A 13,024-nucleotide genomic window follows, 5' to 3' on the forward strand; every position below is an offset into this window, starting at 1 on the left:
ACTTTTGGAGAATAGGTTGACTTCTTCTTCTTTGGGGCAGCCCCTTAGATAGTGGAATACTTTTCATCTCTAGTATTTATTTTCATTAAATTAGACACACCCAATTTCCGCAATAGGTCTTCGAATGTTTTAGCCTACAGTCCCCTAATCATCTTTGTTGCTCTCCTCTGCACTATTTTTAGAGTATTTCCAATATTTCCAATGATTTCTTATGTATTTAATACAAAGAGCCCCTTCTAATAGATCTTTCCCATTCCCTGCAATGCAAAGACTGTATTCAAAGAAGGGCTTCCTCTGCTTAAGAAAACTGGAAAGTCTGTTTGTGCTGGAGGTGTGTGTACAGCAGGCCCAAATGATGGATAACTTGCTTTAGACTGAATATGATAGCCCTTAAGTAGTAAGGCAAATATTTGTGTATGAAATAATCCAGTAAAAAAGTGAGATAACTATAAAATGCAGTGAGCATTATGTTAGAAAAATTACTTACATTCGGCATTATCTGGAAACCTTCTGTGAATTGTCTTGTAGGTATCCAGAGCTTTTTGATAGTTACCTATTAGCCAGTAAATAAAGAAGGAAACAAGCTCAGACAGCTAGGCCAAATTATAAGAAAAATATTAAAAATATTAAAACTAAAATGCAATAGGTATGGACACTTACCACTTCTTCTATAGCAGCTGGCAACCATCAATTGCCATTTCACTTGGGTTGGCCTGTAAGTACACATATCACAGTGTAATGCAACTGAAAAACTTTCCTTAAACATCTAGCATATGGATGAAATTAATCAAAATGGAACTGCTCAAAGCGAATATTTTCATGGACAAATAATTTCTTTCTCTCTAAGGGAAGATAAAAATATGCAACTGAAGTAAATTTCAATGCCAATTTGTAATCTGAAAAGAACAGCACTGAAAATCATACTGGATGAACCCCAAACATTTTTAAAACTGACTACTTGGTTCAGCCAACAGGAATATTTATGTTGCAGCTCTTTCATCTGGAGAGCAAAAAGCACATATGTATGGATTATTAGATGGTTATATTATCTTAGCATCACACAATTTTTTGTTTCTTAAGTCAAACCATACATTCACATATTTTATATTATTACGTTGCCTCACAGATATTCTGCAGCCCATTTTCCCACACTCCCACAGAGAGATGCTGTGAGTTATGTTTGGCATATAACCAATTATTTTAAAATTTAAAACAGAAACATATTAGAAAGCTGATTTCTGTAGAAGGAGTGATAATGATTGAGATTATACATGTAATGCTTAGTGTAACATACCAAGTGGAGCACAACTTATTTGATGCATAGAGAGCTCAAGGTTATTATATTACTTTTTTCTGTAATTTTAAAATTAAAATCCTTCCTGCTTTATCTATGACTATTGATTTTAAAATCCTCAAGCTTCAGGTTTTTTTTAAGTACCTCAATTGATCTATATTCATTCAGAAAAAACTCTTTTCTATTGGTCATTTCCTAAAAGACTAGTGAAGTGATAACTTGTTTTTCCTGAATTACCAAGAAATAAATAAACCATAAAATGTTTTTGATATATTATGAAATTCTGACTAGGCTTCATTTAAAAGATGATTCTATCTTTTAATAGCATAACAATAAAAGGAAAATTGTTTAGTCCTACTGAAACTATTTCTGTCAATACTTTCATGAGCCATGATTCTATCGGAATCAGGATTATAACACTCAATTCTAAATCTTTCTCACATAAAAATAATATTTATGAAATAATTCTGATTTGTTTGATTTTGTTTCAATGATAGCCACTGGTTTATACCATAGACAACACCTGAAAAAAATTGGGTTCATATGATGCATGAATCCAGACCACGGGATCCATCAACAGAATCTCTACTACTCAATTCATGAGAAGTGCTAATATGATATATTATTTCAAATGAGTTTATATCTAAATTAAGGAAACTGGAAATGAACTTTTAAAATCTATCATAACTACTGGGTTTTTAAAAGCAACCCCAACATTCTTTAAGAAGATAGCATGCATGTATGCATACACGTCTGCCTGCCTCTATCTATCTATCTATCTATCTATCTATCTATCTATCTATCTATCTATCTATCTATCTATCTATCTATCTATCTATCTATCTATCCATCCATCCATCCATCCACCCACCTACCCACCTACCCACCTACCCACCTACCTACCTACCTACCTACCTACCTACCTACCTACCTACCTATCATCTACTGGCTCAGACAGAATGTTTCCAGCCATTCCTTTGTCATTTTTATTGTCACCACTAAAGCTTTTAAGGTTTATCAAATAAACCCAGTGGAATCTAGTCAAAATATTACACATATTCTTGGCTAAACTGGAATAATTCAAGGGTACTGACCTCTTCATATCAGAACAGATTAGAAAAGTGTAATCTAGAATATTTCATCCTTCTAATTGCTTAAAGACTTACTTGAATTTTCCTTAAAGTTAAATCATAGCACAACTATTTTAAAAGCATCAAAGAAGCACTGAAAATAATTCTTGAAAAATCGCCCAATTTTCTATACCTAATTTATGTCAATGGTAACAACATTGTAGAAAATGCCTGTAGAAGTAAAATGACTCTGAACATACAAATGTTGTGATTACTTACTGAATAAGTGCTGCTCTTTCAAAATAGTGAATGGCTTTTTCACAGAATTGTGTGTCAATGTAATAGGCTCCAAGCCATTCTATAACCTCAATGTTTGAAGGGAAATACCGATAGGACTAACAAAATAAAAGGGTTGAAAGAAATGTAACGTTAGTGATAAGCTTTATTTTGCTTCTAGAATAGTTTACACATTAATTTGTAATTCTCCAGCTACTGAAAATACGTAATACATGAGTGTATATAAGTAGCATTCTAATACATCAATTAATCAGTAAAGAGAATGTACTCATTTGCAATTAACAGAAAAATTATGACATTTGATTTAAAAAGCGCTTATTTCTTACATATTTGATTTACAAGCATTTTAAAGGTGAAGTAAGGAAGCACTTCCTCAAATTATGATTTTTGCTGGTCAATGTTAATGTAATAAAATACTGTATATTACATTTGTTATAGTGTATTACAATTACAATGTGTTTCCACTGAATCTATACAGTAGCCAAAACTAAATTATTTTAGGTAAGCAAATTACCCAAGCTTAATAATTATGACTAAATTATTTGGCTTAAACAAGCAAAATTTATATGTACCATAAATCTATAGTCAATTTATGAAGAGTTATGGTAGCCTATGATAGTTAAACATGGTGGCCATTTCATGCATTTGAAAACGTGAGCTATTTAACTTGAAGAGAAAAATTATATAAAGTGATTATCCATCACCTCTCGCTCTCTCTGTAAATAGTTCAAAGTACTGATTGCCAGGGCAATGCTACATTGAGAATATGGTTCAAATGGTCTTTGTGTGTTGTATAAAGAAGCTGCAACTCAAAGCAAGGAGGATAATTCATTAGCAAATTTAATTTAATTATATTAACTTTTAGGTGAAATGTTCAATAATTGAAGTATTTGTACTTAGACTGGCCTAATTCAGATATGACACATACTGTATAATCAGACAGTTGGTCTCTTACTCAATATTGGAAGATAGAATTACAGCAAGTTCTTAGATTAAGCATGTCCTGGTTTAAGAATGGACCCTACTCTAGCAAAACATGAGCTAATTACACAATGATTCAAGTTCTTTATGCAATACTACTTATACGGTATTATAAACTAATATTGTTCCATTCACATAAAATTCAACTTAAGGACATATCTTGAGAACAGAACTCATTCTTAAAACTGGAGATTACCCATATTCTGTTAAGTTAGCCACTGACTGCAGGATTCTGCTTTAAGAGCATAAGTATCTATCTCCTTAATATACCATGAACATATATATTCATTCATGCAAGGAATATGATGATGAAGAAAACAATGGTCTATGTGGGTCAAGAAACCATTGCTCAACCTAGCAGATTTGAGTATTGTCCAGTCTGGAGAAGGTTGTTGAGGATTGTGAATGTCCCATGAGGCAAGAGATAGTTTTGGCTCTAAAAGGAGTTGCCTCTGTTCTTGAAAAGCTGAACTCTCATGTAGAAGAGGTACCAGAAAAAGTGGAATTGATGGAGGGAAAATTTGAAAGCATGGAAAAAGAAATGGAAAATGAGATTCTTATGCTTCAATATAGACAAATGGAATATGCCTTAAGAATCAGAGGTTTGGGAGAGTCTGTGCAAGGAGATCTGAGAGAGATGGTTGCAAAGGACTTTGCTGTGATTTTGAATAAAGAAAAAGAGGAAATACTTAGTGAAATTGAAAAATTATTTAGAGTTAACTCTGTGGTGGCAGTGCAAAAGAATTTGCCAAGAGATGTGGTAATTTACTTTGGGAAAAGATCCCTGCGCAACGAAATTATACAAGCTTTTTATAAGAAGAGATTTCAAATTGCTTCACAAGATGTTATAATTCTAAAGGAGATCCCATCTAAAATTTTAAGAAGAAGAAAGGAGTTTGCTTTTTTAGCAGATGAACTTAAAAAGAGACGAATCTTGTTCAGATGGGATGTTCCGATTGGAATGGTGGTGAATTACCTGGGGATATGTTATAGTCTTAATACTGTTTCTCAAGCAAAAGACTTTTATACTTCGGTCCTGGGGGTATGTTCATCGCCATCTATTAAGTTTAAAGCTTTGGAAGAAAAGAAGGTAGAATTGCAGTCTGAAGAGCCTATACTTATGAAAATTGGGAAACCTCAGTTTGAGGGGCCTCAACAAGTTGAGATGGAGGAGCAGAGGATAACCTGTGCAACATATAACTGTAAAGAAAAGGAATAACAGAAGAAGGTTAAGGAAGCCTCGCAACTATTGGTTTCTGAATCTGCGGGAGAAGTAGGATTTATAAATTTTTGGGAGCAATCTTTAAGGGTAAAATTGCAGTCTGAAGAGCCTATATTAATGAAAAATGGGAAATCTCAGTTTGAGGGGCCTCAACAAGTCGAGATGAAGGAGCAGAGGACAACTCGTGCAACATATAATCGTAAATAAAAAGAGAATTGTGAATGTCCCTAGACGGGGTGGATTATCTATACCAGCGGTTCTCAACCTGTGGGTCGTGACCCCTTTGGGGGTCGAACGACCGTTTCCCAAGGTTCGCCTCAGACCAGGGCTTGTTTTCTCATAGAACGCTCAGAACGGCGTTCCGGCACCTTTTTTTGATGGATTTTTTTAACTTTTCCATGAGCTGTGCTACTCCCTCTATTTTATTGGCTTTCAAAAGCCAATAGAATAGACTCTATTGAATAGAAATAGGAATTGTCCAGACCTGGTCGTTAACGGCTGTTTCTGGACTGCTGAGCGCGCCAAAAGACCCAGCCCGCAAACGTTGCACATGCAAGTTGTCTGTAGCAAAGGCAAGTTTGCAAGAACTTTTCACCCCTCCCTGCTGAGCAACTACGCCATCTCCTACTTGTGAGTAAAAGAGGACCAAGGGTGGGAGGTGGGGAGCAGCACTTAATTCTGCCCTGCTGAAAAAGCGGAGTCCATGTACACTCCTGCCTCGTGCCCACCTGTGTCAGCCAGGCTCTCCATGTCGCGCTACAGCATGGAGAGCCTGGCACTGAAGCATGGAAAACATGTGCTCGCCTTCCTCGTGCTCACCTTGTGCACCATCGGTGTGCATTGCGGCGGCTGCTATCGGAGCCGCGGGGCCCGCTTGACACAGTGGGGCTGCGTGGGAAAGGCAGCGGCGGGTGCTGGGTGCGAAGGTGGCGTGCATGGGGCGTGGCAGGTGGCTGACCTTCCTTGGGCTGGGCCAGCTGGTGGCCTAGCCAGTGCTGAACCTGCGCCACCGCTGCCTCACCTTGTGCCTACATGGCCGCCCTGGAGCGCCTGGCCCGCAATGCCTGCTGCCGCCTTGGCCTGCCTGCCGTCCGCGCCCTCCCGCCACCCCGTACTGGTGTCTGGCTCAGCAACTGCAAACTCTGCGCCATCAGTGTGGTGTGCGCCTGGTGCTGCAGGCGGAGGTATGGGACGGGGGAGGCTGCACCAGCCACTCCAGCTCGGAGGGCAGCCCGCCACCGATGTCCCCTGTGCCTCACACATCATATTCTTAGGCAGCTGTCTCGCTTTCAACTCTCCCTAAAATTCTTCATTCAGGCAGGCTTCCAGAGTTCGGCCAGCAGGATGCAGGTAACCCCACCCCTCTGTCCTGCCACCTCCCACGGCACTGCGCCGCTCCACGTCCTGCACCTCAAGCCTCCGTGGCACAGAACTGCTGCCGTGGTCCCCAATGGCCACTGACGCGCTCCCCGCCACCGGCGACCATGCAAGCCCTGGCAATTGCTCCAGCCAAAGAAGCGGGTGGCTGGGAGACTGCCATGGCGCCGATCTGCTGCGCCCGTCAGCTGGCGACCCCTGAATGTGCACTTGTCAGCTGGGAGGTCTGGCAACGATGCTGGCCGGCATGAAGAGCGATGGGGAGGTGGCGGCTCAGCAGGCGGGTTCCCGCCTGCCCGCGAATGTCGGGCCCATGGGGCTCGACAGAGAGTCAACGGTCCAATATAATTTCCCTCCTCGGATGAGAAAGAAGGAATCTCTCCCGCCCGTGTCCCTTTCCCCCCCTCAAGCGACAACAGAGGTTGTAGACAGCTAAGTCAGCCGGTGCAGGAAGCCCTGGAATGGCCAGTCCAGGGTGCCTGTTTGCAGTGCTGGATGTCTTTTGTTCCTCCTAGAAGCCGGTGGCAAGAGAAAGAAGTTGTTCAAACTTCAAGCTAGCTACTGGATGCCTATTCGCACTTTTTTTCCTTTTTTTTTTTTTGAGTACTTGTCTGCCAACCCACCCCATCTGTAAAAAAAAAAAGTCTTCCACCCAAGCATAACTTTCAAGGATTTTAAGGATCTTTAAGAGGAAGAGAGAGAAATAGAGAGAGGGAGAGAAAGAGGGAAAGAGAAAGAGAGGGAGAGAAAGAGAGAGTGACAGGGAGAGAGAGAAAGAGAAAAGGAGAACGGGAGAGAGAAAAAAGGGAGACAGGGAGAGAAAGAGAGGGGGAGGGAGAGAAAGAGGGAGAGAGGGAGAGAAAAAGGGAGAAAGAGAGGGAGAGAGAAATGGAGAGAGAAAGAGAGGGAGAGAGAAATAGGGGGGAGAGAGGGAGAGAGAGAGAAAGAGAGGGAGAGAGAGAGAGAAAGAAGGAGACAGAGAGAGAGGAAGAAAGAGGGAGAGAGAGATTAAATTAGTAACATGGTTGTTAAGTGAATCTGGTTTCCCCCATTAACATTGCTTGTGAGAAGGTTGCAAAAGGCGATCACATGACCCTGGAACAATGTAACCATCATAAATATGAATCAGTTGTCAAGCATCGAAATGTAAATCACATGATCTAGGGATGCTGCAACGGTCATAAGTGTGAAAAATGGTCATAAGTCACTTTTTTCAGTGCCGTTGTAACTTTGAACAGTCACTAAGCAAACTGTTGTAAGTCAAGACCTGTACTTTATCACTTTTTTCCATTTTTTTTGGGTCATCAAGTTTTTGACACCTCGCTAGGTGACTGATGGTACTCAAATGTTGCCATATTCTAAAAGTGATAAAATCGGTGAAAAGCCTGAAAAGCCCTGCACTAATGGACCAATTATTTCATAACAGTAGCAAAATTACAATTATGAAGTAGCAACAGAAATAATTTTATGGTTGGGGGTCACCACAAGAAGAGGAACTGTATTAGGGTCGCAGCATTAGGAAGGTTGAGAACCACTGACCTATACCTTTTTCATCTGTTCACTGTACCAAAATCAAGTTAATTGTATTAATTGTTCCCTTTGTTAAACAAAGTTGTCTACAGAGTTTTTGGAGATAGGAATTGTGAATGTGGCCTTCTTCTTTGGAACTGCATTTCCTCAGGAATTCAACTTGCTCCAATATTACTGGGGGTTTAGGAAAATAATATATTTTTAACAGAGGGACAGATTAATTAGGAGAGGCTCCTCTTATGTATGAGTAATATAAGATATAGGAACATGATATAGGAATATTTTACTATTGTATTAAACTTGTGGATATTAATGATGTTATTTATCTAGTTGCATTTCCTAATTTGAATCCTATTTAAACATGGCAGGATTTAAATCTGCTTAGAGCTGATTAAAAATTGAAGGAATTTTTTTCTAAATCTCTGGTTATATGGTAGTAGTGGATTTATTAGTCTTCTTCAACTTAGTGCACTTCAGACATATTAAGCTCCTGGAATATTCATCAGGGATATATCATTCTATTTTTCTTGATCTGGTGATATATATTACCTCAAATTTTCCAAAAATCTTTCATAATACCATTGTGGATGACAGCATGCGTATAAGGGAAATCAATCTATTTAATCCTATGAGAATTTTTCCATGTGAAGAATGAAATTTCAAATAATAATAATAATAATAATAATAATAATAATAATAATAATAATAATACAATAAAGACCAAATGAAGAACAGAATAGAGGAATGGGAAGACAAAGCACTACATGGCCAATACATGAAAAAAATAGCTGGGAAAGCAGATAATAATAAAACCTGGCAATGGCTAAGAGCAGGAAAATTGAAGAAAGAGACCGAGGGACTAATTCTGGCTGCACAAGACCAAGCCTTAAGGACAAATGCATACAAAGTCAAAATTGAGAAGACAGCAACAGACAGTAAGTGCCGCCTATGCAAAGAAGCTGAAGAAACAGTGGACCACCTGGTAAGCTGTTGCAAGAAGATTGCACAGACTGACTACAAGCAGCGGCATGACAAAGTAGCAACAATGGTGCATTGGAAGATCTGCAAAAAATATCATTTGCCTGTAAGCAAAAACTGGTGGGATCATAAAATAGAGAAAGTCATAGAAAATGATAAAATTAAACTGCTCTGGGACTTCAGAATTCAAACAGACAAGCACCTGCAACATAACACCCCAGACTTAACAATTGTCGATAAGAAAGACAAAAAAGTCTGGATAGTGGACGTGGCAGTGCCTGGAGACAGCAGAATAGAAGAAAAAGAACTGGAGAAGATAACAAAATACAAAGACCTACAAATAGAAATAGAAAGACTGTGGCAAAAGCAAGCAAGGGTAGTACCAATAGTAATAGGCTCCTTGGGTGCAATCCCAAAACAACTGGAGCACCACTTGAACACCATTGGCATTGACAAATTCGCTATTAGTCAATTGCAAAAGGCGGCCTTACTAGGAACTGTTTCCATCCTGCGACGATACCTGTAATACCATCAAACATCCACATCTGCCTATCCCAGGTCCTTGGTAAGGACTCGATAGGTAGACAAAATGCCAAATCCAGTCTGAACATCTGGCTGACTGTGCAATGATCCATAAAATAATAATAATAATAAAGTTGGAAGGGACCTTGGAGGTCATCGAGTCCAACCCCCTGCTCAGGCAGGAACCCTATACCATTTCGGATATTTAGTATTACTAAACAAAATGTTTTCTCTGTGGATTCCATACTCTTGACCAACAAAAATATATTTAGCAAATATATTTACTGTACAAAGAATTATTTTTGCTAATCAGAATGTTGAATTCTTTGCCATCTTAAAGGGTCAAATTAAATATATTTCACACTTATATAATATGCCTATTGTATATAAGGAACTACAACAGAGTACTCTTCCTCATTAATGACCCTCAAATGCTCCAGATTTCAATTCCAGTAAGTCTCAGATAGCATGCAAGATGTAGGCTGATATGGAAATGTAATTTTTAAAACACCTACCTCATAATAATATTGAAATGCTTGAGACTTGTCACCTTCACTATCATAGAGTTCCCCAAGTTTTGCCAGTGCATGTGAGTCTGTTGGAACAACACTAATAAGTTGCATAAGCCACTCAATGGCCTGATTAGGATCCTCCATTAATTCATATCTGAAATATTGTCAATTAAGGAATATCTTATGTAGAGTTTTTTTTATACTTTGCAATGTTTAAATGAGCACCTGTTGTGTTACAATTGTGATTGAAAGGACACTGAATATCTGTAGTGTTAAACATTAGATTTGTTGAAAAGATACATGCTTGCAATTTGGAAGAGAACCTGGGCACTATTTCGAAGAATTGCATGAAGCTTCAGAAAAGAATCCAATGCTTCATCTAGTCTATTTAGCTTTTTATATGATAAACCTGAAAAAAGAGATTGTGTTTGTTATGAAATAAACTGAGCTAAATTACATTTTCCATAATATAACTAAATGCAAGTCCACGCATGCTGGAAGGTAATCCATTTCGAGGTCTTTTTCATAATAAAAATAATATAAATACACATAAATGGTCACAAAATTCTGATACAGAGCTTAGCCTACAGTTTTGGCATCTTATGGCACTAACTTGAAATCACGAATGAAAATGTCCTGGGAGGGCTTCTGATGCTTTGCTTTATTCCCATTTCCTCACAATGCCAAAATGGGGTAATTGTGTGGCTTCAAAATGTTTTGATTTTATCTAAGGCATCTACAATAAACCACAATAATTTCAAAATGACATGCAGATAGTCCTCCACTGATGACTGTTTAAAGGTGGTCTGGAATTCTAATGGCCTCAGAAAAAATGCTGTATGGATCACGATACACTCCTATGGTCAGCAATTGACAAGCACCCAATCATGTAATTTGCAATTTTCTCTCTTGGTTTCCCCAGAAGGTCGGTGGGGAAGCAGGCAGGGAATGTTGTAAGCTGCTGCTAGTGCCTGTTGAGAGAAGCCCCTCTCATCTCTCTAGGTGCTGGATGAAACAGCTGCCTACCAAGGGTAGTTAAACTCCTTCAGAGGGGTGGCTTTTGTCTGCACTTAAACTTACCATCTTGGCCCTGCAATTGTGGATACACACCCCATTAAGAACAAAACTAGCTCTTACTTTCCAGTTTTAGAAATGACACATTTTTATCCAGAGTTCCAATCATCTCAAATTGCAATCCAAATTGACTTGTAACTTACCAATATTATAAAGCGCTTCGGTGCATGATGAATCATTCCTTAAAGATTCCTTATAAAACTCTGCTGCCTTCTCATAATCTCCATTTATGAAAATGGTATTTCCTTTATTTGTCAGAGCAGCTGGATTGTATCTGTCAGAATTTACAGCTAAATCTGCATAATTGCTTGCTTGTATAATCTCATTTTCCTAAATTAAACAGAAAACATATCTTATCTAGTTGCTGATGCTTTGGAAATTAACTCTTTAAAAATATATTTTGATTCCTGATATACACTGATTTGTTAAGTGTGTTTCTAGCCCTCAGTTTTTATTAAAATCATACACTATCATTTAAAGTTTTTAGTACTTATTAAGATTATAACCCATTGGTTAAGCAATATAACAGTATATCTCCTTCCTAAATATTTTGCTGGCATGGTTTTAAATAGATCCAATTGTTACAAATTGAATGAATCTAATTCAGTTATCTTTTTCTTAAGACATTTGCCTACCAGAAGTATTTCTACTCCCGGTTCCTCAGAATTAGTTTGAGCTGACCCATGGTTCTCTTCATTGCTTTCTTCCTCTGAGAATCCATGAGCCAATCAATGTTGCCTTTAGCTGACCAATTAAATATTAGGAGAAAAATATATTTAATCAATCCTGTTTCCGTTATCAATAGTTTAACTTTATATGTTGCATGCATTTTGCTAATGATTTCCCCAAAGATCCAAGTGGTCGTAAAAGAAGGGAATTTCGAAGTTGCCATTTTAAGCACCTATTAAGTAATATTTCTTGGAAATATTACTTAAAGTTGCTGTGGCAGAAATGGAAAACCTGTGTCAGTTAAAACAAATCGACTGATGTCAACATGTACCACTGAACTCACTGCTCTGTTACTTACTTGAACTTCGAACTGTTATCTTTAAGAAGCACATTTCACATGAACTTGAAGTAAACGATTTCAAGATAATTAACTTCAGCAATTAATGAAACGTACTCAGTGGCTATTTGTTTTTAAAACCACTGACTACATTTAAAAGTAACTACATGAGAAAATCCAGAGAAGCTCCATATCCTTAGACTTTAAAAAAAACCTTTTAATTACTCACCAAAAAGTATAGAAAAGAAAGATTTGTTGCAGCTGCACTTTTAACTCTGCTATCCTTTTTTTCAAACATCTTTAAAGTGTCAACAGCCTAGAAATAATTAAAAAGCAAAGTTACCCTCAATGTAAAAAAAACTACTCAGCTCTACTGGATAGTTACAGAACATGAACTGCTTCTGAAGATAGTTCTAAAACTTCAATTAGTGAAACATCTATTTTGAATGAATAGAAGTTGACATTAATGTGAGTCTAAACACTTCAGCAGCTGCATGGTCTTCCAGTCCATTTCAGGTCCAATTAACGTACTGATGCTAGAACTGTAAGATCTAGCCAGGAAAAATCCATCTGTTCATTAGATGGCAGTAACAAATCAGAATTTTCTGCATCTTTTGGCTTGTCTACATTTCTGCAGCCCAGAAATTGTAGTCCTGGTTGATATCAATCTTAAAAACCTGGAATGGGTTGGAACCAATGCAACTCCTTCTGGGTGTACCAGCCTGGACCATTAGCTGAATCCTGAAAGCCCCTTCCAGGTCCTACTTCTGAATTCCAGTGGCAAGAAAAGAAAAAGAAAATTTGTATCAGAGGATGGCATGCTTTTCTTCTAGAATGTTATCCACAAGACAGCTCGATCCTAGAGAATCTTTCTCTGAGAAAGAAAACGATAGGATCTTGCCCACTTACGCTCCAGATGTTGGCTTCTCACCAGCTCAGGACAGTGATTTCCCTTAGGTTTGAGTGCCGGGAGACGAAGAGATTAAAGAGAAGCCATCAAGCTCTCAACAACAACAGCAGAGTCTTTTGTAAGGATATTGGGTTCATTAACCTCACTTTTCTAAACCTTTTCATAAGTTGACTAATGTAATAAAGTAGTATTTCAATTTTTTAAAGATATGAAATTATATTTTGATCACGATTCAATGTAAAAATTACCAG

General features: G+C 38.1%; 1 protein-coding gene across 4 annotated transcripts in view; it reads right to left on the reverse strand.

The window, feature by feature from the left end:
- IFT88 (intraflagellar transport 88) overlaps positions 1–13,024 on the reverse strand; it is a 46,563-nt gene that overhangs the window by 13,595 nt on the left and 19,944 nt on the right. For all 4 annotated transcript variants that reach the window (XM_039351479.1, XM_039351481.1, XM_039351480.1 and 1 more), the window contains 7 exons: positions 12,093–12,179; positions 11,001–11,187; positions 10,084–10,192; positions 9,787–9,937; positions 2,644–2,759; positions 661–713; positions 488–553 (listed from right to left, as the gene is read on the reverse strand). In XM_039351479.1, coding sequence (XP_039207413.1) covers positions 488–553; positions 661–713; positions 2,644–2,759; positions 9,787–9,937; positions 10,084–10,192; positions 11,001–11,187; positions 12,093–12,179 — 769 coding nt within the window. The remainder of the gene's footprint in view (positions 1–487; positions 554–660; positions 714–2,643; positions 2,760–9,786; positions 9,938–10,083; positions 10,193–11,000; positions 11,188–12,092; positions 12,180–13,024) is intronic.

The sequence above is a fragment of the Crotalus tigris genome, unplaced genomic scaffold (assembly GCF_016545835.1).
Source record: "Crotalus tigris isolate CLP2741 ecotype Arizona unplaced genomic scaffold, ASM1654583v1 scf7180000018371.15429387391:27106975, whole genome shotgun sequence".
Classification (NCBI taxonomy): domain Eukaryota; kingdom Metazoa; phylum Chordata; class Lepidosauria; order Squamata; family Viperidae; genus Crotalus; species Crotalus tigris.